Below are 26,572 nucleotides of genomic sequence, written 5' to 3'. Positions count from 1 at the left end.
TAGTAGAGGCATCCACAGACAACAGAAACGGCTTTGAAAAATCTGGGTGTGCAAGCAAGACCTGATTCACCAAAGCAGACTTTAAACTCTCCAGAGCCGCTCTGCAGTCATCAGTCCAATCCGTTGGAGAAAGTGTACGACTTCTCTTCAGTCGTTTCCCACCTCTCCCCAGTCTAGGTCTTTTCTGTCCTATCAAAACTGAAACAGGGGTTTAGCCACCATAGAACAATTTTCTATGAAATGTTGGTAGTACACCACCATACCTAGAAAGGACCTGATTTTACTTGCTGATGGAGTAACACAATCACTCTCCATCAAATCTCTCTCAGACATGCTCACAATGGTATCAATTTTTGCTGGATCACTGGCCACCCCCTCTTCAGACACAATATGACCTAAAAATTTTACAGACTTCCTCAAAAACCTACATTTTGAAGGAGACAATTTCAAATTGTGGTCTTTAAGACGCTGAAACACCATCTCAAGCCTGTCCAAGCTCTCTTCTTCAGTCTTCCCGAAAACCAATAAATCATCTAAATAACAAAGAAGGCTCAAGAAGTTCTGGTCACCAAACACAGTCAGCATCATTCTCATAAATGTTGCTGGGCAGTTGCAGAGTCCCTGGGGTAATCTGTTATATTCATGGAGCCCCAGTGGTGAACAGAACGCCGTGAACTTCCTGTCATCTTCGTGCAATGGGATGTTATAGTACCCAGAAGTCAGATCCATGGTACTAAAGTATGCATTCCCACCCATTGCCGCAAGCACATCCGCTTGGTGAGGAAGAGGATGAGCATCCTTCACTGTGCGTGCATTCAACCATCGGAAATCAGTACACACCCTTAATTCACCATTTTTCTTCCACACTAAGACCAATGGTGAAGCAAACTCACTGCTTGACTTCCTTATAATTTCCTTTTCCTCCATTTCATCTAAAGTCTCTTTCAACTTCAAGTAATGGGCAGGAGAGAGACGGCGGTATGGGAGACGAAAGGGTCTGTCATCTGTAACTCTGATACGATGACAAAATCCCTTTGCTTCGCCACAGTCCAAACTGTGCCTGGAAAACACACACTCATATTTCTCAACTAGGTCAACGAGCTTGTTTTTCCAAAAGGGAGACACTTCACATTCCCTGACATTCAGATTGCTCAGCCCCAGGTCATCCAACCTGCTATCACCTACCGAACTTGCCCCAGATGTAGAGTCTCTCACAGTTAGGCTACCACACGACCTGTCAGAATGTACCGAACCTGCATTTTGACAAACCACCCTGTCCGTTGTTTGTTCAAGGTCCTCCAAAGCCACGCAAGGATACACATCCGCAACCTTCACATTTTTCCTCAACACAATTTCTGCGTTTGTCGGGTTGATCATCTTTACTGGCAGCCAACCATCACCCCACAAAGGTGAAACAACCCTCCCAACTAGCACATTCCGATGCACGCAACGTGAAGTACTTGGTTCGATGACTACTGTGCTCCCTACAGACAATATTGACCCTGGAGGCAAACGACCCCAAACCAGGTGTTCACTCATAGGCTGGAGTGTCACAGCTGACCTCAGTCTCAGAGTACCCACCCTGTCAGGAATCAAATCACCCCTCCATCTCTCTATACTCGAAAGCATGTGTAAAAATTGGCTATTTTCAGATTGTATAGCAGAGTCAGGTTTATTTAACACCCTACAAAATTGGTCTGTATGCTTCATCTGACTTATTAGAGGTTTCAGGACATTCGTGCCGAGTATGATTGGGTCCTTTTGACCCCTCACAATCAAAACTGGGACATTAAAACTGACCCCGTAAACTTCAAGTTTCAGATTGCATACACCATCCGGAGTAGTTTGTTTTCCACCGCAACCCACCAAGACAATATCTGAAGAACTCAGGATATCCTGATCCAGTACCCCAGCATCTCTGAGTTGAGGAATTATGTCCGCGCTCAGAGTGGTTGCCATGGAACCACTGTCCAACATCCCCTGAAGCTCAACATTGTCCTGTAGTAACACACTTGCATAAAACAAACTGTTACTTTGCTTAACTTGCATGGTGTTCTGAAAAATTACCGTTTTTGTTTTGCCAATACTTTCACAGAAAAAGGAATAAACCGACTCAAGATCAGTCTCAGAGGAATTACTACACAGCCCCACCTCGTCCTCTGCCCGAAGGGAGCTGTCTAGTTTCCCTGAAACATTACTTTGTCTTGCTGACCGGAGCCCACCCTGGACGTAGTTCTGTTACTATCACAGCTGTAGCTCACGTGTCCAGCTGCAAAACACTTGAAACACAAGTTATACATTTTACAATGAGCAGTCGTGCTGTGCTCACTACTTTGACACACTCTGCATTTTCGACCCATATTGCCCATTTGTTTAGGCCAGGAGTGTTGCACACTAATGCTTTCTCCAACAAAGACAATACTTTGTCTAATGTATTCTCCTCAGTTACGCCTGCAATCTGTTCAAACTTAGGTGAGATAGTCACATCAACTTCTGGCTCTGCGACAGCAGAGGTAAATTGTTTGACAGCTTGTTTTTCTAACTTCCGTTCTCTTAACAACTCATCAAGCTGCTCTTGTACCTCAGATGCAGCCCATGACTGTACAGGTTTACTCTTGAAAACAAAAGCTAACTCTTTGTCAGGACAGTAGCGAATGAACATAACTGCTACCTCTTTGCTCCTGTTATCCAGAGTTCTACCTTCCAGTTCTACCTTGCTCAGCTACATCTGCTGCCTTGTGTAGTCTTATCCAATAATCCCAAGCGCTTTCTCTGGGATATGGTCTCACAGAATAGAAGTCAGCCAACGGAATACCCTAACTGCTCTGGTCCCCGAAGTGCTGCTTCAAAACAGAAAATACAGAGTCAACAGTAGTTGTTGAACCATTGCGCAGCCATACTCTCATGACATCTTTGGCCCGCCCCATAACTCTGTTCATTATCTCATTAACCATTTCAGAGTCGGTCACCTCTAGTTTGTTCAAATACACCCTCATCATATCTTCCCATTCCATGATTGAGTATTTGTCTGAACTATCTCCTCTAAAGTGTGGTGGTGCTTGATCCTCAGCTTTCAGGATCAAGTTCATTTTTGATGCATCAATCACAGTAGTATTCAACTGATCAGTCACATGACCACTGACACCTTCTTGGAACTTCTTAGCGGAAGAAATGTTTGGAAATTCAGGCCTCATCATGCTTTCTCTAATTGATTGCCCAATCTCAATACCAATTTGTTTAATGAGGTTATTCATTTGACCAGACATTTCTGACTCCTGAGGAGCACACTCATAGTTACTGGCTGCAGCGATTGGACTACCACACATTTGAACTCTGTCATCGGAGGAAAGACCAACTGTTCTACCCCGGCCTGTACTACAGTACTCAGGATCCTCAAACATCTTTATTTTGTCAGGCGTATTCAAAAAACTGCCCCGCCCTCTACCAGCTATAAATGTATTGTCCCTCCACAAATTGCTTTTAGCAGCCATTTTCCCTCAGGTGTCAGAATACACTCAAAACACAAAAATATCAACAAACCAATTCAATGTTAAACAACCAGTATTTAAACTCAGAAAAGGGAGAAAAAAAAAATGTATTGTCCTTAAACCTCATATAAAGATGCAGTCCACTTTTGTTTCAGTCTTTTGATGATGCTAAGTACCTTCACCCACACAGTTCAGTCAAATCAGGTCAGTTGGTGACATTCCTCGATGATCCACCAAGCTGCTTGCTTGATCCCACTTGGCAACAACTCACCAATCTAACAGTCTGTACATCTATTGCCCACCTGCGTCTTCAGTGTTGAACTCGCACAACACAATTCCTCAGCAGTCACTTCCTAGGAACAGGTCAAACTGTCAGACATCCGAACGCCACCAAAGAACCAGCAAAAGATGACTTAAATCCCGTCTCGCCTCCAGCTCCCTTCTGCGCCAGTCAAACTCCAAGTCAGCAATCCCGGCGGTCAACAACGATCAACCATTCGATGGGTCACGGCACCAGTTTTGTAGTGGTTGTTCCTCTACGTTGTGTTATTTTTATTCTATAATATGTTTAATAAATAATTTTCCACACAAATCTGGTCGTGCCAAAGGTGATTTAATTATAGCACCTGTGTGATAAAACGCATAAACAGACAGGCATCGTTATCTGCAACATATTCTCTTGCCTCTCCTATCTAATAGCTTTGCAGGATAGAGGACGAACTCTGATTTCGCTGCTATTTTAATCTCTCACCTACGTATGACGTCAGCCGACGTGCATACAGAGATCATTACCTTTCATAAGAACCCGCAAAAGTCTTTCAAAATAAAAGACCCCAAAACAAATAATAATACTTAAAAAGAATCACAAACTAAAATAACAAAAATGATTTATAATCTGGTGTAACAACATATCCCTGCTACATTTGGATCACAAAGAACTTGCAGCTGAGTCACACTGGAGTCATGGGTGTATAATGTTTTTCATTGTGTGTTAACACAGGGTCAACCCACCTGTTCTCTGTGCTTCATCATTCAATTTCAAATACATTCCTTTATTGGAGCACATCTGCATGCTGTGCTTTACCAGTGAAACCATCATTCTGAATAATACAGAGCATTATAGGTGCCACTTCTGTTTTGCTATTAACATCTTCCTCAGGTTAGAGGTTTCTCAAGCAACTGAACATAGTTGTGAGGGCAATGGCACAACCAAAGTCTTCATGAAGGAAAACCACAGCAAGGTGATTTATCAAGTCAAGGTTGGGTTAAGGATAGCTTGGCTGGGGTAGAGGCCCTCGAATTCAAATATTCGATGCACTACAAGTGACTTACTGTCTACAAACAATAGATGAAATTGTGAGTTTAAATAACCTTTTCCCCTTCCCTTGACTCTCTATGCCATCTTGGATTAAACTTTTCAAGACGTTTGTTGTAATGAATAATGGGATTACCCTGAAAAGCAGAGCATCACATGTGATGCTGCCTTAGATTATGGTTTTATAAGAACACATAATTTAAGGGCTATACTTAGGCAACAGGTGTGGCCAAAACATTCAGAATTTTCACCTTGTGGGCAAAAAAAAAAAAAGAAAGAAAAAGGGATGAAAAGAATCCCATAGATTTACATTGAATGAGGGACATGAGCCTTATCTAGGGACCAGAAAATAATTGAGACTTGGGGTGGGCTCTTTAGACATGGGTCAGTAAGCAACTGCCAAACAATATCTTAAAAACACATAAAACATCCTAGCAACCACCTAGCAATGCCATAGCTACAACCTAGATAACTCTAACATCATGGAAGCAAATTTTGCATGGGCAAGATCCACTCACATACAGAAAATATAAATAAAATAAAAAATAGTTTTGCTGCCTATTGTTTAAAACAGCCTTTGCGTGGAGAGCATACCAATGATAGCTAAAATGTTGCCTTGGTAGGCAGCTATGTTTTAGAACAACACCTTTTACTTTACCTTGCCAGTATCATATTCTCATGGTAAACTGTCAGATAAGGGAAACTAAAAAACACTGTGGCACTATGGTTTTGCTCTTCACATGAGTAAAACAATATTAAGAGCCTGCAATACACCAACACACACTAATCACGTCAATAGGAATGCTTTTGAAATGACTGAATAAAGGTGAAAATTCCATAGCCATCAAAATAAAATTGCTTTCTAAAAACTAGCCCAGCACCACTGTGTGCAAGCTGCTTAATGCATCAGATTGCTACTCTGCTACAGCAATGCATATCTGAAGGCTGACCTCGAATTAGACAGACCCTACACAGAATAATACCAGCCACCCTTTCGAGAGCACTGCAGGTCTCACTCTTTATATTACACATCCTTAGGCATCCACTCAAGGGTATCACCTTTTCCAGGTCTAAGTGCTCAGACACAAGGTGCTTTTCTGTAAATCGTAGCTTGCATTTGTTTATGTCAATGCCGCTCCTTCAAGAAGCATCCTTTTATCCCTGAGACAACAAGGAAAGCACTCGAGTAAGGGGTGCCGGAACCAGGGTGTATTAGCCCACTCAATTGAACTTAATCAGCTGATTTTAAAATACAGTATTAGGGCTGAGTATTGAAACAGATTTCCTGATTTGATTACAAATCACAAGCTCTCATTTCGATTTGATTCCGATACATTTTTTCAGTCTATTTCATAAATTAATGTCTTGAAATTTCATATATTATGTTGCATACATATTTTTGTTACATTATATTGTTTACTTGCATAATTTGTACTATTTACAAGTATTTATATTGATTTGTAGAACACGTTTAATCGATACTGTCTCTTTAAGACTAGCGACATCAGCAAGTAAGCACATGTAACGAGAGAAGATGTGCGTCATTTGTTTAGCGCATCCATGTGTAATTAGAATTAAATGTTTCTTCTTCTTTTTTTCTTTTTTTTTTAAATCAACAACTGACTGTAAAAACAGAAAGGGTATTAAAAAAGATTATTCAATGATATTCCGTGGATCACGTCTTTGGACAAACAAAAATGTTACTCTCGACATGCAGTGAAAGGACCTCTGTGCTAATAACTTCTCCACTATTCTCCACAATCACGGTTAGGTGAGTGAAATAAGTGAAAATGTACTAGCCAGTGACTAATCATAGACATTTTAGTCACATAGCATGAGATTTGTTTGCACATGTGAGTGATTTACAGAATCATTATAGAAGGTTGCCACATAGAGTGAAATATCAATCATTATAGAAGGTTGCCACATAGAGTGAAATATCAATCTTGGGATTTAAGAATTGATATCGAGATTGTTCAAATTAACTTTGCGATGCATCATAAAATTGATATTTTTACCCAGCGCTATACAGAACATACGGCTAATGGATTGCATTAAAAGCACATTTCTGATACAGGTTGTAATTTAATATAGTTTTAGCTCCTTATATTTCAAATATTTAAAATTTCAAACATTTCTGTCTCTAGGGATGTAACGGTCCACTCCTTTTCTCGATACATTGAATATAAATCCACTCGATTCATATGCATCAATCCTAACAATATTATTTTAAAATAGTGAATAAATGATGTTGGCCGATAATCCTTTTAAAATAATAAAAATAATAAAAACAAATCTAGTCAAATTGTGAAGTAGTTTACACTACTGTACTATGCATATGCAACAGGATAGTGGGAGCTCTCAGTGAAACTTCCGTGCACCTACTGTCAGCCATGTCTTATTTTTCTTGCCTATGATACTTGTATTTAAATAATCTAATAAATTCAATAAAAAAAAAAGTGAATCAATCTCTGAATTAAATTGTATTGAGTCAAATTGAATCGCTCTCATTTTGCAAAAATCCTTTTTTTTTTTTTTTAGCGGATCAAAAACAGTAAATCATGAATCAAATTGATTCTGTGATAACCCCAAAGATTTACACCTCTATTTGTCCCACATTAAAGAAAATGCAGATCCAAGCATCTTATCTATAGACCAATTTAATTATTATTCTGGAAGGTGAAACGATGAAGTCCACAAATAAAATATGACACATGCTCTTTTCTTGCTTGTGAATTGAGTAGAGAGAATGAACATCACACAAATTGGGTGATTAAATCACTGTGATTAAAGGAGAGCAAACTTACATTTATGTAGATAAATAGAAAATAAATCAACATTTACAACTTTAAATGTTTAAACGATTTCCTACATTTGATTTCTAACATTTTGATCTTTATTTCAAGTACCTGATGTTACAGTGTTGACATTTCAGTCTTTTGGAGATAACCTCCACTATGGACTCGTCTACATTTAGGTGTGTGAAAAATGAAGCACAGCTCTTTGGTGCCTGAGTAATAATGACAGTGATGAGGAGGAGGTTTGGACCTAAGCTTTGATCAATAGTAGGGGAAGGCGAAGAAGGGCAGGCCCCTTTATTTTTCAAAGGCAATCCATTCTTCTTTCTAGCTCTGCAGGTATACAGAAGCAAATCAATAAGCCCCACTCAATCACACTCATTTATCTTCATCCCTCAGTCTCCCTTCTTCTTCCATGTTCTCTGTGAACTGCAGATGGCTCATAACTCTGTTTATCACCCTACATCAGCAACTGTAATGTGATAACGTCTGCTGAAGACTTTCTCACATACTCCGTGCCAGGAGCTTTTCACCATGAGTGTCCTGATGCAAAAACGTCTGGCTACGGATTTTGACGGCTTACTGAGCTCATATTTTTCTCACTAATATGATTTTCACACTCACAAACACCTGACTTATATATATTCCATGGCAGTTGTTCTAGCAGGATGTTAGATATTAAAATGACTGATTTCACACAACTCGGATAACTTGTGTGCCGTGGATTACAATTGTTTGAGAAAGTTTTGACACTTGGTTTGCATTTGTGAACAATTCGCAATTCTGTCTTTACTGTTACAGAGAGCATTTTCATTTATGCACGCTGTTGTTTTCCTCTGTGCCGCCCTGGTTAGACCACATGCTGATTAATAAGCTAGACTTTGCTAGCTAACATTACCTGAAAAATGATACTATGTTTTGCTGGTGTTCAGCATGGCTATGCTGGTTCAGAATGGACAGAGCAGCAACAAACAGGCCTAGACCAGCATGGGAACTGAATGCTAGTTAAGCTGGTCTTTTCAGCAGGGTAAATAAGTAATTTTCTCGAGAGGTCAAGCTAGAAAGAACTGTAGCACATACGGCAACAAGTAGCGATCAGAGCTTGGGTCACCAGCCAAACCCATTACAGGCTGAATGACTCAACAGCTTCTGTCTTGCTCACTCTGTAATAGACTAAAGAGCTCTCAATCTCATTCTGCTGCTAATGCTAAATGTTCTTTCACATGACTCACGCCAACTTTCCCCAGTGTATTGAATTCTGTGGACCAAAGTGCCAAGCTACGGTCCAGGTGACGCATTGTGCACAGGTCAAGTGTTAAAACTCAAAGTACAAAAAATTTATACTTTGACCCTGTTTGCCATGGAACTTTAATAGTGCAACCGACATTACAGGACAAATCACATGATGCATCGTCACGTGGGCGAACCAGTCTGGCCATTCTCTGTTGACCTCTCTCATCAACAAGGTGTTTCCATCAACAGAACTGCCACTCACAGGATGTTTTTTTGTTTTTGGCACCATTCTGAGTTGTGCGTGAAAATTCCAGGAGATCAGCAGTTACAGAAATACTCAAACCAGCCCGTATGGCAACAACAATCATGCCAAGATCGAATTCATTGAGATCACATCTTATCTATATCTCTTTCATAATTTTTACAGTTTAAGTGTGCATACCTCCCTACGCAACCTCTTAATATTAAACTTCCTGTGCTTTTCCTGTGAAGGTCAAATTGGTGCATAGCATTTGAATTGACAAGTGTGTTGAAGCCAAGAAGCAAGTCATGTGAAAGGGACTTTCTTAATTTCTCTATATGATAAAAAGACCAAAAGCACAAAAAGATCATAGGGGCCTTTTATCAGGCAATAAAGAATTTGGAGGAATTTCATCAAATGAATCAGCCAATCAAATTTGATTTCTGCATCATTGACAATGTCTTTGTTGCTGTTGTTTATTTTTTGAACTGAACAGAATATGTTTATGTTTTAGATTTGATTGCTCCATGTAAACTAAACAAAATGTTTGATATTTTTAGAGTTAACATATAGTATGTAGTCTTCAGCTCTTCAGAGAGCAACAACACAGAATAGTACCCAAGCATAGATATCATTATACTAGGTTGCAGTATCTTTTCTTAGCATAACCAAGTGTCAACACAGTACTCAGTACTAATTATCTACTGTTGAGCATTGCAGGAACATGAACGCCCCCCCACTGTAACACTAAGCAGATGAAGGGCCACTTTGCATAACGGTAAAGTGTGATCAACCCTGTCCAATTAAAGTTTCATGCAACTCATGAAACAGTTATTAATGATTTAAGTAAAAGCATCACAAATAGCAAAGGCCCTCTTTGAAAATAAATGAAATTTGGATTATAATTGAATGGTATTGAAAAATTGTGTGAATTTAAACCTGGAAAATTAGCAATGAAAAATGGCGATCTTGTAACGATGCTTATTAAAGTCAACATTGAATTTTAGAACTTGAAATATATATTTAAATGGACTTAGCAATTAAGATGAGTCTTGGTTACTGAAAGAAACACCATGTAAGATGTTTTTTTAGAAATGAATTAATTAATGAGCAAGTACACCTACAATCTGTCCTTCTAAACCATGTTTTTGCCTTACCACGATTTACTATGGAAAGCCTATAAAAATTATGTATATATATTAGAGCTGTAGGGGCAGATTTGGCAGAAAATTGCATACTTCCATCATTCATCCGTGCGTGTTTATGTCATGTCCGTAAATAAAGAAAAAAGGAAAGTGACAGACCACATAATAAAACACAAAACAACATCGGATTAGCTTTTCGGAGGTGGCGACAACTCTGCAATCTTAAAGGACTTAAATCCAACCCAGAGACAGAGACCCCTGCTGGACAGGTAAGATATTTAATTGGACCAATAGTTAACCAGGTTGCTCTCTTAGCACAGTAGTTCGTCAGACAGCGTTAGCCACTCGTTAGGAATTTTATTATATATTGTCATACTGCATTGCTTTAAGTTTCATTTTTGAGGAAGGAGGGACAATGGAAAATTATTTACTTTCATGCTGGTAACAATGCTAATCTCTAAACTAGTTACTACCGTGGTGTATTTGCCTACTAGCTAAGTTATAATAGTTTCCAACATTTGTCATTTTTGCCTAACATTTGTAATGCTATTTAGTTTAAAACAACCGTTTTCAATTAGTCAAAACAACAGCGGAATATATGCTACTTACCTGCTCATAAGACATTTTTCAGATATTCATCTTTTTCTTAATTTTGTTATTTATTTATTGAGTGGAAGGGGATGCTTTTTTGTCATTAGAGACATTCGCTCTGATAAGATGATTACCTGTAACCATGATTACACCGGTTCTCCTCAATCCATCAGATTAATCCACGCAGAAGAGCAGTCGAAGCCCAATTAACATAATTACCAAAACAATGTTCCTCTGCAAGTAACTTGCAGTTTTATGTTTCAAACGCAAGAGGGCCAAATGTTACATAGTGTAGCATGAAGTTAGAGACCAGTAGGCAGTACTAATTATGTTTATAGGTTTATAGCTAGCAAATGTGTGCATGAACAAATCTTTACATAAAGTATTTTTTTCCATATGCACAATTCAGAGTTTTCTACAGATGTCTAGTTTTTGCAGCAGAGATTCAGTGGTGCAGGAAACACAGTCACAAAAAAATAAATACTGTTGACACATTGCCACAGAAGCTGCAAAATCTGCTACATTACTGTAAACATGAAAGTGTTTTTTAAGTCTTAAAAGGGATAGTTCACTATCATCATTGTCATCGTTTACTCTCCCGCATGTTGTACCAAACCTGTATGACTTTCTTTCTTCTGTGGAACACAAAAGAAGATGATAGGCAGAATGACAGCCTCAGTCACAATCGAATGGAAAAAAAAAAAAGGCTCACTGAAAATGAATGACGTAAATTGACTGCTCTGGGCTCAATGGAGATAACCTAATATATATTTTATAGTTTGTAAACTCACCTGGGATCCTTCTGGATGCTGTCTATGGAGGGTGAGCGGGCCAGGGAGCCCTCTGGTGGCAGGGCAGGACCGGATTTGCTGTATGGAGACTCCACAGAAGAGCAGTATGGCAACGTGCGGTAAGTGTCAACATAATTGGCGCTCTGGCCAGAAGCGTAGCTGCCCCTGGGAAATGTTCCCGTTGCATTCTGACTTCCTGTTCGTTGCAAGGGTACGGAGTCAACACCAGGGGAGGACGGGGCTATGGCAGGAGAGTAGGGACAAAACAAGAAGTTCAGGACCTGTTCACAGAACTGGTTCATTAGGTCTAGGTAGAGGAACAATGACAAGACAGTGAATGACAGTGAGGATATGGACAACCAGACAAAGACATGGTATAACGAAAGAATGATAGACAAGGAGGGAGTAAAAAGGAGAAGAAGAAAGTCAAATGACAGCAATGAAAAGCTCTATAAAAGTACAACATTTTGAGAAGTAATTATTTTAATTTTCAATTAATTGGTTTTTTCCATTATTACATATTAAGACATTCTATTAAATATGAATCCAATAACAAATATAATGATTTTTCACTATTTTAGGTCACTAATTACATTTGTGACACTGACCATATTAACTCCTTCCTTCTTAATACAACCCCAATTTTGAAAAAGTTGGGACAATATATAAAATGCTAATAAAAACAAAAATGAGTAATTTGTAAATTATATTCACCCTTTGCTATATTGAATGCACTACACATTATATGATGTTTACCTTATGAATTCATTATTTTATTTTATTTTTTAAATGTACAGTAATTTCAAATCAGATGATTGCAACACACTCCAAAAAAGTTGGGACAGTCAAGTGTAAAACATCACCATTTCTTCTACTAATACTTATTAAGCATTTGGAGACTGAAGACACAATTTTGCGAAGTTTAAAAAGTGGAATTTTCCCCCAGTCATCCATTATACAGATCTTCAGCTGCACAATTATACGGGGTCTTTGTTGCCATGTGGTGTGCTTTATAATGCGCCACACATTCTCAATTGGATTCAGGTGCGGAGACTGCAGGCAGGCCAGTCTAGCACCCACACTCTGCTTACGCAGACATGCACTTGTTATCCAGGCAGTATGTGGTTTGGTGTAGTGCTGAAAAATGCAGGGATGTCCTTGGAAAAGACATGCTGGATGGCAGTATATGTTGCTCCAATATGTGTAAATATCTGTCTGCATTAATGGTGCCCTCACAGATGTGCGAGTTACCCATGCCATTAGCACTGACATACCCCTGGCCCATACAGACATGGGCTTTTGGACCTTTTGCTCTTTGGCCTGAAGAACAGTGGACTTGTTGGTTCCGCTGTTATACCTTCCATCTAAGATGAGATTGAGCCCAGAGCAGTCAGCAGCGCTTCTGGACATTGTTGATGTATGGCTTCTGCTTTGCATAGGAAAGTCTTAACTTGCATCTGTGCATGCAGCAGCAAGTGGTGTTGACAACAAAGGTTAATCCCAAGCCCATATTCATATTAATTACAGATAAACTACGTTTTTTTAAGACAGTGACATTTGAGTGATTGGAGAAAAGTTTTTTGTCTTGCCCTTTACACACCGTGATTTAACAAGATTCCTTGAATCTTTTAAATATATTGTGCACTGTAGAGGGTGAATTACCCAAAATCCTTCCATTTGTCTTTGGGGAACATTGTCATACAGTCTCAACTTTTTTGGAATTGGGGTGTGTTACAATCAGTCTCAGAACTGGACCTCACTGTATCTGCCCTCATTGTATGTTTTTAACTGAGCTAGATGTTCTGGCTAGTCTCTATGGTTTATTAATAATTTGTCTGCTGACTCATTGATTGACTGGGTTTACTCAAGCTCTATTTTTAGCAGTAATCATAGTCTTTTGTTTAGGGCTTGCTTTATTTGAATTTCAAATATTCTTATATACCTACAAAACAAAAATTAACATCCCAAAGCACAGTGAGACAGCATTGCTGAGAGCAGTCGATTCAGCAAGGATCGTGAACTTACGATCCAAGAGATAACATCACAGGTCATTTTATTCTCTTTCAGTCCCTACCCCATCTCAAAAGGCACACGTGCATCTGAAAACTACCCAGTCTATCTTTCAAAAGTAGATTCCTTTAACTGTGCATTTGTTTGGTTTTTAACATAGTGAGCTGATAGAGTATCCATTTAACTTAATATACGGGTAATGTGGCAGACACTGTCTGCTAGACAGTTACACTGGAGTGTCTCATAAATCTGAACCGTGAGCCGATCAATGGCAGGCTCTGAGTCTTTACCACAACACTGTCAGTGAGACCATAAAACAGGACTATTAGTCACCAAACACAAAATGGCACCCTGGGAGAAAAGGGCTCCATGTAACTTCACAGACCATCTATGACTCTTTGGCTTCCTTTAAAGAAAATATTACACTTGCTCAGTGAAGGCTAACAATAATTAGAGTGTGATATGGATGGAGGCGGTGGTTGAAAAAGCAAATGAGAGAGAGAGAGAGAGAGAGAGAGAGAGAGAGAGAGAGAGAGAGAGAGAGAGAGAGAGAGAGAGAGAGAGAGAGAGAGAAGAAATAGAGTGATAGAGAAAAGTTTATTGATTTTATTAATGCCATCCAGATATAATGAGAAGCTGACAGACAGAGGAAGAGTAAAGTTTTGTGACCAGACAAGGCGCAAAAAAGCATACATTTTCCACATTAACCAAACTTGTGAAATATCATTGCTAGAAGTGTGCAGAAAAACCATTGTTCGTATCTTTACTTCATGGGATGACTAAACATTTCAATAACTTGGATTTAGAGGTAAATATATTACATTTATAGTATAGTTGATGACAATAGGATGTCCATATAACACATATGCATTATCCAATTCCCATTGACTATTGCCATCTGGTTGGTTTGGCCAGCTAGGATGGGTTCCCAAGGCGACCAGCACAGGACGGGCAGGCTGGAAATGTGGCATTATCGTGGCAGTGATTCTGAATGTGCATCTATCAAATGATTTTACTATTATTTGAGAATATCCATTATTCAGTTTGAGGTCAGTTTTTTTTACATTTGTGGGGGGAAAATGGTGTTCAGCTCCAAGTTTTTTAATATAGAGGTGACAGAGTATCCATTTTGCTCAATTTAATGGTAATGTAGGTGTTTCAGAGTAAGATGTTCGGCTTTGGGCATACCGCTACTCATTACTAGAATTTGAAGATTGCAAATAACTGAAAGAATATTGCAAATAACTGGTTTAGCACTGAAGGCCGCCAAGGCCTTAATTTACTGAAACTTGAACTGTATGCAGATGCATTTAGCTGGTGAACATCTATCTGTAAATCATTAATTAACTACCAAACAACACTACTTACACGTCAAATAAAGACAGTCTGTAATTTAAACCAATGTAACTGGCTGTTTTGAATTTTGACACAGTTTCAGATAGAGACGTCACACCTCCAAGGTAAATGACTGAAAGATAACTGTGTTTTAATGAACTATTACCCATGTAATCGAATAATGGACAGCAATTGACTCCAATGTGTGTTATTTAATCTTGAAAGACTTTTCCAATCTAACAGGCAAAATAAGTGGTCACACTGTACATTTATGTGTGTATGTTTGTGTGTTTGTGCACCACAACTAGCGGCAGTCTTTATCATTGAAGCGCTGTCACTCTGACACAGTGGCAATGCTTTGAGAAATTGACCTGTCTGTGACCTTCACATTCCATTAGCTTATCTTATCAGACAGGGTGTATATTATGTGGCCTCATGCAGCAATATAGGGAAATATTTTCAATACAGATAAAATCACACACAAACTGACAAGGACACACACAACCTCATACAATGGCACAGAACACGAGAATCTTGCATAAAATCTCTACAACCAACATGTCTCATATCTATTATTTGTCAACGCTGATTGTAAACAATGCAATACCAAAAAGTTATAACTGCCAAATATGAGGCTGCATCTATTTTGCATATAAAATGATTAATGGACCCATAAAAAGTGCTGTGCCTTACTATAAAGCAGGTGTTTATTAACTCACAATAGGATGCTCATCCTTTTCCATCTGTGAGACAATTTAACGGTTAGTTACAACTTTTATCAACTCAATAAATTTTTGTACAACTTTACAATCCAGCTAACTCTAGGGATCAAAATAATAGCTACTGTAGACAGTAATTTACAGGACTGGAGATTATTCTGACTAGGTAAACATACAGAGAGCCTGACTGGCCTCTATTATTAAGAATGGTTGAGAATAAAATGGTACAATGGCTGATAAATACACCTCTCAGGGGCGGCATTGTGTGCTCACCATCTCAGCTAAAACGTTGACAGTTTCTCTTATTAACTTTGTACAGAGGCTATTAACGAGGGCCACTAGTCCATAATGTGCTTCATTGAATCCTGATATTTCCTGACAACAGGGTTTGACAATGTAATTCTTTAATGAACTCACATACTAAGCCTTTTTACAGTGTTTTGCTTCCTGTGACACTGTATATACATTGTTTCTTTAAGCCAGTTTGAAGGACACTTGTGAATAACAAACGGCTCCTCTCTCCTAATCTACGTGTAATCTGACTGTAATCAGTCTATATGCCAATAGATAAAATCTTTTAAAAATAAAAATACATCCACATGTTGTTTGTCTGCCTCTAAATTGTAAATAACAGCCACAAATAGATCACATTGAGCAGTGTTGGCACAGAGGCTGTATCTTAAGAGGCATATCTACCATGACATAGCGTTTACAGAGACTTTTTAATACGCCAAAGAAGCATGAATTTACATGTAAAACTTAATCACAGGAAACAATTAGATCTGTGTGATATTTAATGCACACTAAATATTTGTAATGATTTTGCTGACAATATACACAGCAAATGTTCACCAGCTTAATCATGCAAATATCTAATCAGCCAATCATGTGGTAGCAGTGCGATGCATAAAATCAGGTAGATGGGGTCAGGAGCTTCAGTTAATTTTCACATCAACCATCAGAATGGGTAAAAATTTTTATCTCAGTGATTTCGACCGTGGCAAAATTGTTGGTACCATACAGGCTAGTTTGAGTATTTCTGTAACTGCTGATCTCCTGGGATTTTCATGCACAACAGTCTCTAGAATTTACTCAGGATGGTGCCAAATTTCTTTTTAAATCCAGTGAGTGGCAGTTCGGTGGACAGAAACACCTTTTTGATGAGAGAGGTCAATGGAGAATAGCCAGACGGAAACTCAGATAAACACTCAGTACAATAGAAGTGAGCAATCGGTGGGCTATAACAGCAGAAGACCATGTTGGGCACTTTATTAGGACCATCGTTTTCCTAATAAAGTGCTAAGAAAGTGAAGAATTATGCGATTATAAGTGATAAAAAAAAATTATTGACTGATAGCACTCATCTTTATTAATTGTACTGTTTTGCATTAAATATTTTGAACCTCATTTGCAAATGGTTTTAAAAAATGATGGTTGCATTGATTGAAAAAATAAAAATATAAAAACACTTCAGAGCAAGCATACATTTCAAAATATATATAAATCATAAATAAAAAGTTGAAAATTATTGATATTTTTTTAAACTTTCGCCCAGCCAAATTCTTCAGCTACTTCTGTGCCATCTCAGAGCAGACTTAACTATGTAATGTAAAGATTCCTTGTAGAGTGTGGCATGAGGCAACAGTTGTTTTACCAGATATTTAAAATGCTTGGAATAGAAATATAAAATAAATAAAGAATTAAGATCAAGTGTAAGAGACCTTGACATTTCTATGAATGTATTACCACAACTACAGTAAGTGCATTCTTCTAGCACAGAGGGTGAATATAATACATTATCTCCTTACACTCTCTTTCAATCTTCTGGCTTCTTCAATGAACTGGCTTTTCATGGAGCAAACATTATAAAAACTATGCTATTTCCGGACAATTGGAGGAGTTTTTGGGGTAGACCTGAACGGCTAAAGAGAGACGGACTCCATTCCTCCAGGGAAGGTGCAGCTCTCCTGTCTAGTAATTTGGCTTATAGTCTTAATAGTCATAGTATTTGACTAAATGGGGCCCATAACAGGAACCAGACAAACTGGTTAATCCAAACGTCTGCCTTGAGACGTCACACAGGTCACATAAACTACAACACAGAGACTGTATCACCTAGATATCATATAGAGACTGTGTCTGTTCCCCGAATTACCATACACAAACCCCTCACTAAATAATGTAAACAATTTTTTTATTAAGGTCAAACTTGAAAAAGAATAAAAAAGCACTAATTATAAATGAAATGATTACAGATCATAGTTTGGATTTGCTCGGTTTGACTGAAACCTGACTTAAACCGGATGAATATATTAGTTTAAATTAATCTACTCCCCCAGGATATAGTTATAAAAATGAGCCTTGTCTGAAGGGTCGAGGAGGTGGTGTTGCTACAATTTACAGTGAAGATTTTGGTGTTACTCAGATGACAGAATGTAAGGCTTTTGAACTAATAATGCTTAATGTGACACCGTCAGATATAAATACAAAATCTCTGTCGTCTTTTGCCCTTGCTACAGTCTATAGATTACCCGGGCCGTATTTGGATTTCCTTAGTGAATTTGAAACTTTTCTATCAGATCTACTAGTTACTGTAAATAGAGCTTTAATTGTTGGTGACTTCAACATTCACACAGATAATGAAAATTACACATTGGGATTACCTTTTATCGATATTTTCAACTCTCTTGCAGTCAGTTAAAATGTGTCAGGACCAACTCATCACCATAATCATATAAAATAGCTTCATTAATAATCTTCAAGAATTGTCTAAAATACTTGGTAAGCCAAAAAGTCTAGAAGAACTTAATGTAATAACAGAAAATATAAATACAGTCTTCTCTAGCACTCTTGACATTGCCCCCACAGCAAATTAAAGAAAAAAGCCCAGCACCATGGTACAATGATCACACTCATGCTCTCAAGACAGCAGCTCGGAGAATGTAGCACAAGTGGAAAAATACAAAATTAGATGTATTTCATGGTGCATGGAAGGATAGTGTCTGTAGCTACAGACAGGAACTAAAATCTGTCAGGTCATCATATTTGATCAAACTCATAGAATATAACCACAACATTCCTAGGAGTTTATTCAGTACTGTGGCTAAATTGGTTAGGAATAAAGCCTCAACTGAACCAGATATTCAATAGTAATGACTTCAACTGTCACAGCACCTCTCATCATTTTTCTTACAAGCAACTTCAATCATTCGCTGTCATATGTCACGAAGAGCTAACAAAACATATCAAAAAATCAAAAGCCACAACATGTATGTGTTAGATCCAATACCAACTAAGCTCTTAAAAGAGGTATTCCCTGTGATCCCATAACATCTTCTTAATATTATTAACTCCTCGCTATCCTTAGGATATTTAAAATGGCAATTATCAAACCGCTTATTAACAGCTTGATCATGGCAAATTGGCTAATTATAGACAGATTTCAAATCTCCCATTTATGGCGAAAATACAACAAAAGATAGTGTCCTCCAAATTATGTTCATTCATTTCTACAGAGAAATGGTATACATGAACAATTTCAGTCAGGATTTAGGCCCCATCACAGTACTGCACTTATCAGAGTTACAACTGACTTGCTCTTATCATCTGATTGCGGCAGCATTTCTCTTCTAGTGCTTTTAGACCTTAGTGCTGCCTTGGACACCGTAGATCACGACATTCTCTTGAATAGGCTGGAGAATTATGTTGGCATTAGTGGACTTGCATTAGCATGGTTCAGGTCCTATTTATCAGACTGTTACCACTTTGTATGTGTAAATGAGGAATGGTCAAATCAAACAAATGTTAAGTATGGAGTGCCACAGGGATCAGTTTTAGGGACTCTGCTTTTCCCCTTATATATGCTTCCCCATGGAGATATTATCAGTAATTGTGGAATAAGTTTCACTGTTATGCCGACCATACCCAACTTTAAATGTTTCTAAACTTGACAAAATGTCACAATTCTCCAAAATAATCAAAGATTGGATGTCCAAAAATTTCCTTCTACTCAATTCCGATAGAATAGTCTCCCTAACACTGTTCGGGATGCAGACACACTCACTCGGTTTAAGTCTAGTCTAAAGACTCATCTATTTAGCCAGGCATACACCTAATTTATCCATCAACTCACAATTAGGCTGCTTTAGTTAGGTCTACCAGAACCAGAAACATTTCTCATAATCTATAACTCTGCAATAAATGGAACGGCAGCAACGCTAATACTATTCTATTTGTTTCCCTGTTTCAACCTCGGGATTCATATCCCAAAGTTACCAGAGCTGGACAGATCCAGCTCCACTCCACTGCTACGTGTCACTGAGTGATGATGACTACAGCCGGTGCTAGCCAGAAATCACTTTAGTCTTTTAACATGGATTATGAACTGATGCCAACTCCAACAGTAAAACATCGGATACTTCATATGCCACATCCTGAACCTTTGATTTAGGATTTTCTGTAAAGCTGCTTTGAAATGACTTGTGTTGTGAAAAGTGCTATACAATGACGAGTTCATTTGACACACACACCTCACTCAAAACACCAAGGTTTCTAATCTCCTCTTGCACAGAGGCTTTGAATATACTATAGGTTTGATAATGAGCTGCTCTTTCAAATTACCTGACCTTTCAGATACAAAACAGAGGAGCCAGCATCTCTATAGTGTTGGCATCATTAGATTCAGTACTCTGTTACAGTGTAATGCGATCATGAACAAACTGCCCTTTCTCCCTTTCCTCCACTGCATCACTCAATGTTATTTTTCTGCATTAAAATTAGATCTTGCCAAAGGTCACTCCCACTCAACAAAAATGTATTAAAGAAAAAATTTGCTGCTTTGACACTTACTATGTTGAAGAAAAAAAAAAGTTAAAAAGATCTGCTATACCTGCTTTGCTGGGGGGTCTATGAATAAATAGGTTATCTGTCTTGAATTGGTCCATCTGTTTGAACAAAATAAAGGGCTTGGAATGCTGGCATTAACTTTCTCAATTCAATTCGTAATTCAACCCAGAGTGCCATAAAATCTGTGTTTATCCTTAAGACATAATACAGAGGATTTTCCAATAGAGACAAACATAGTAATTTGGATGAAATTATATGACGTGCTTTAGCTGTTGTCTGCACAGGTAATGTGCTGCAATTTCAAACACTGCATGTCTGTCTGAGCAGTTCACATTCAATTGTGCTTCTGCTATTCTATACCTGCAGGAGTGCTTTATTTATATTTATTAAAGAAACATATTGTTCCAGTCCTGGGGCCTCATGTATAAAACTCTGTGTAGATTTAATACTAACAGTGTGCATACTCACAAAATAAAAATTTTATGTACTCACTGTTTTCAGATTTATAAAACCAGACGTACCCCAGAACCTGCGCAAAGTTCACTTTATAAATCCCAGCTAGTGGAAGATTGTTCGTACATGCACGTGATTTATCCCCACCCCGGCTCCTCCTCAAAATAATCATATATAATGTGTGCAATGCCTGTTTTTACTATGCATAACCTCCTTTACATACAATTACAATATGAATATCACCATACAGTCACGTGATTACAAAGTTTAACGGTACTAGAAACTATGAACAGGGGATATAATACAGACTGTTAATGCCTTTCTTACTCTTTTAAATATATTTTTTAAATAAGACCTGTTAACCCAAGAAAAAACATTTTTTTAAGATAAAACAAATATTTTCTGAGAATATATCTTATCCCTGGACAATTGTTGTATTGTTGCAAGCATAAATCTATGCAATTTTGCTTTTCAGACAATGTTTTAAATCCTTTTAAGGGTGTTTTATAGAGTAGTTAAATATTTAATACTGGAAACAAAACAAAGATTATAAAATGATATGTGCATTTTCTGACATCATTGGATTACTGAAAGAGCTTTTTAAAATAAAATGTGCAACCTTATCTTTTGTATTTGACTGGCTGTGCATCCACTATCAATTTCTCCTTATTACAGCTTATATTTGAATGCCTTTCCAATTAGTTACATAAAATTAATATAGCCTAATATTAGCTGGATAGTGATTCATTTTAATTCAAGTTCTTAACTAATTCCTTTTTTATTCTAAATGCTGTGTATTTAATGAAAAGCAGAGATAATAATCAGTCTGTTCAGTTAATTACTTGTCTAGCTGAGGTCGCCAATTCACACACAGAAGCAACATTTCTGTGAGTACACAATGTTTATACATGAGACCCCTGGAAACTGACTGGTCAACACAGTGTTCCAGCCAAGCTAAAATGCACAATATAGTAACAGCTTTGTTTGTTCGAGCATCCCAACCAGCCTCACACACCAACAATTGGCCATCCAATGTTGTGAGTTTGGGGTTAGACTATCTGTTAGTCCAAACAATGGAAAATTAGGATAATATACATGATAGCGAAGCTTTTTTTAAGCTTTAAAGAACTTGCTTAATACAAATTTTAAATGACCTAACTAAGCACATCACTCTTTTATTAAATCTCTGAGGCAAGCTTGGACTCTTTTAGTAGATGTGCAGGCATGCTCTAGTTCCTTAAGAACTGACTTGATCTTGTTGGGATTTTCCACCAAGGTTGGATTGTTGAATGATGTTTGGTTACGTCAGTGCCATGTTTACAAGAATGAATCATGCTACACATGCATGACATTTCACTCAGAACTCATGTGGGTGTTAAAGCCCTTAACATATGGGACAGTAAGAGCACAACATCCCTCTCGGTTGTAAATATCATCCGTGTTACTCCCAGCATCCTTGGACAAGGCAAAGGGGCAGATGCAAGGTGATGTTTTGCGTAAATCAAAATGTTGCCACTTCATCTCCCTGCCAGCACCTCAGTGTAAGTTATGAGTGCCATCCATCTTCGGCAGAGTGTTTTCGTGTCTGTGTGTGTGAGAGCGTGTGTGTAATTACTCATTAGCCATGCTTGAAAGGAGCAGAGGCCACATTCTAAGGATGGCATTAAACTGAGCTCGCAACTGGCTCAAATTGTTACTGTTCAAGTGATTTACAGACTCGCAGAGACTGCATATGAGCCCAGGAGATCTCAACATCCTCTCTAATAGATTGATACTGGTTTGGGTTTATTGAGATTTACACCCTTTATAGTTCCCAACCCATATTACTTACATTATCTGACATATTCCCATGTGAAACTTTTCTATGAAAAAATTATGGTGGGACATGATTTTATCCATCGGGAATTGATTGTGTCAAGAAAGGTGGTCCCTATAATATAGGTGCTTGCTAGAGAGGGGTTGAAAAATAATGAAAAATAAACTGAAGTTATGTCAGTCAAACAATAAAGTAGTTTCTGAGCTGGACAAAGTTATTGGATTCTGATAAAGGTTTACAAAGACAAGCCATTGGAAGACCCATTTGCAACTGAGCTTTAACTTCCTGGCTGATGTCTTGAGATGTTGCTTCAATATATCCACATCATTTTCCATCCTCATGATGACATCTATTTTGTGAAGTGCACCAGTCCCTCTTGCAGCAAAGCACACCCACAGCCTGATGCTGCCACCCCCATGTTTCACGGTTGGGATGGTGTTCTTCAGCTTGCACGCCTCACCCTTTTTCTCCAAACATTATGATGGTCATTATGGCCAAACAGTAACATTTGTGTTTCATTAGACCAGAAGACATTTCTCCAAAAGTAAGTTCTTTGTCAACATGTGCACTTGCAAACTGTAGTCTGGCTTTTTTATGGCAGTTTTGGAGCAGTGGCTTCTTCCTTGCTGAGCAGCCTTTCAGGTTATATCGATATAGGACACGTTTTACTGTGGATATACATACTTACCTACCGGTTTCCTCCAGCATCTTCACAAGGTCCTTTACTGTTGTTCTGGGATTGATTTGCACTTTTTGCACCAAACTACATTCATCTCTAGGAGACAGAATGCATCTCCTTCCTGAGGTATGATGGCTGCATGGTCCCATGGTGTTTATACTTCAGGCATTTGGAAATTGCTCCTAAGGATGAACCAGAGTTGTGGAGGTCTACAATGTTTTATTTCTGAGGTCTTAGAATAGCGTGGACCTCCACACACACTACGGCTTACTCAACAAGCCACATTGTAAGATGTGTGGCTTGACGTGGAGGTAACTGAGATTCGTCCTCTGCCACTCGGATTGAGGCGTGTCACTATATCCACTTGAGGACTTCGAGTGCATTAGGAATTGGGCATTCCAAATTGGGGAGGGAAGAAGAAAAAAAAATCACCTAGCTGCTTCAGCAGCAACAACAACAAAAACATTACAAATCTAAATATAAAAAACCTACATTCTCAGAATCGCAGAAATATACAAACAGAGCGGAACCTAATATTTAGCATCCCAGAATTAACTAGGCTCTTTCCTTTTTACAAATTCAAATGTTATGCTGTATAACTTTATTGCCAGTAAGACCAGAGCTCCCCTGTAAATTGTCTCTCTAGTGTATTGTATAAGGAGCAAATCCCCAAAGAATAACGAGAGGACATATACTATACGTGCTTCATCATGTTGATGGTTTAGTGATTATACAATATCTGGATCAAGCTGCTATTTTCAGGTAAGAGTTACATTTACTGCTGATATCCACAAATTATGCTTGTGTATACTGTGAGCAATTAATACATTGTGAAAGCTCAGCAAAAACATAAATGTCACATCATTTTGTAAAATGCGCAGATATTATAGTTTTGAGAGCAGCTTGGGACAACAAAGTGAGGCTACAGCTTAGCGGGTGGGAGGTTATGGTATGTTAAAAAGTAATCATAATATTATCTCTCACAGAACTATATCCATATTCTATTGCAAATAATAATAATTTGTAACATTTTTCACATTGATATTTTTGGGAAAACAGATTGAACACTTTAACCAAGTACCGTGTGTGATAACATTAAACAAACTTCAGCATAAGACATTTCTTGTGCTACAAAAATTAAGATGCAGCCAGAGGCGGAGTGGGGCCAATTGCCGCTTTAGTCAATTTTTGTCTTGCACACAATTTTTGTCTTTCTACACCAAAAACATACAAACAACACGCAAAAAAATTAAATAATAAAATAAAAAATACAAAACGCAGCACAACGGTGAAAGCATTTCATTACATAGGAAAACTATAAAAAAAAATTCAGCACTTGTTGCACAAAGCACTAAAGTCCAATAAAGATGAATGAGAAACAAGTGAGTAAACAGTTGTAATATATCACAATTATGAATAGAAATACATTAAACGCAAAGAACTGCAATTTCAGAATAATATTGTATTGTCAGGTCACCAGATTGTATCATGGTCTGATAACAACAATTTCATTGGTGTTTGTCAAATTGATATATTTCATAGCAATCTAGTGAGTCATTTGACTGATAAGTACTCTATAAGTGCTCAGTGACCGTGAAAGTGCATCCATGTCTGCATTCCTCTCTATGCGCATTTGCTTCAAACTGCACTTCACCATGGCTGAGAGATGGCTGAAACACACTCTCTTATTTCTTCACTTCAACCTTAAGTGCTGCTTTGGGCTCTTAAACTGAAGTTTGCTTAGCAACTGTGGTAAAATCAAAGTCCTCTTGTATTACTTTCCTGCTTTCTGAAGCCACCCGACAGATTTCACTGGGGTATACCAGACTATTATTTTTCATATAAAGCTGATTCAAGACAAGAGAAGAAAAGTAATAGGCTTGAATAGATTTCATTCAAAATGCCACCCTTTTGTGTCATATTTTAAGATGGAATTCAATAAGAATGGGAAAACGTCACTGCTTTGGTGCTCTATCTATCTCTCTTTAAAAGGGGGTGGCCGGTTGTACATGAGTGTAAGCAGGAAAGCTCCAGCAGCATTTGATAGAGCACTTCCCTCAAGCTTGGGTTAATTCCTCATTCTGTTCCAAAATGAATCTTTTCAGCACATTCTTAGCCATATATGCTGCTCTGCCTGTCCCTCACACACAAAACCTAATTAACTTTTTGAATTTCAGAGCTGGAAATATATGAGGGCTTCTGCAATTATGCAGGCAGCAGAACGAAAGGCCATGAGGATCTTAATCAGATTCACATTATCTGGAGCTTTGTGTTAGATCAAATTTGATTCTCGGACTGACAAACTTGTGATGAATAAGGCACTTAAAAGAAATCATAATGATAATGTACTATACTAATAAAATAGTTATTGCAACAATAATGAGCTCCTACTGTATATTATAGTAGCTTAAGTTTAAAATAGTTTTAAACACAATATTAGCATGAATAAAATAAAATAAAGGAAAATACATTTAGAATTATTATTATTATGCTATTTGTCATTATTTATAATATTGTATAATGACAAAGAAGTCTATTTTATGACAATTTTAGTACATTATTTTTAATAATGCTTTCCTAAAAAAAAAAATTCTGTAACACAATATTTAAATATAAAAAATATATATAAATATATATATAAAATTTTAAGGCAAATACTACCATGATGTATACATACATAATTTAAATTAGATTATTTTTCAACATTAATTATAATTTTTTCTTTGGGGTGAAATGTAACCCAGACATGTTCACATGAGACCAATCTATTCTGTAGTGATACTCTCTGAAATCATTGCACATTCTTTTTTTCAGAGACAGCTTTTCTTTCCATGAATGTGCAAATATTGAATCAAATGGGCTTTTTATGGCATTTTATTGAGATGAACCACTCTCTTCTGTGAATGCACAAAGAGTCGTGCAAAGCCCTGAACCAAAAAGAAAAAAAATAGCAGCAGTGTCTCAAAAGTGCAAAACTACACACATTTTTAGAAGAGAATGCTATCTAGCGGTCTATATCTATGTCTCTGTAATCTGCTCATGATGCTACTGGCTCTGAAATATCTTCATTGCATGAGTCCTTTGCACATGAGGATCTCAGGCTGGACAGAATT

General features: G+C 37.8%; 1 protein-coding gene across 5 annotated transcripts in view; it reads right to left on the bottom strand.

Annotated features, from left to right (window-relative positions):
* The window catches only part of LOC127634067 (catenin delta-2-like), a 415,686-nt gene that overhangs the window by 152,161 nt on the left and 236,953 nt on the right, over positions 1-26,572 (bottom strand). For all 5 annotated transcript variants that reach the window (XM_052113475.1, XM_052113476.1, XM_052113477.1 and 2 more), the window contains one exon: positions 11,603-11,843. In XM_052113475.1, the coding sequence (XP_051969435.1) occupies positions 11,603-11,843 (241 nt within the window). The remainder of the gene's footprint in view (positions 1-11,602; positions 11,844-26,572) is intronic.

The sequence above is a fragment of the Xyrauchen texanus genome, chromosome 41 (genome assembly GCF_025860055.1).
Source record: "Xyrauchen texanus isolate HMW12.3.18 chromosome 41, RBS_HiC_50CHRs, whole genome shotgun sequence".
Taxonomy (NCBI): domain Eukaryota; kingdom Metazoa; phylum Chordata; class Actinopteri; order Cypriniformes; family Catostomidae; genus Xyrauchen; species Xyrauchen texanus.
Note: the sequence above shows the minus strand (reverse complement) of the source record. Positions and strands in the feature narration are given on the sequence as shown.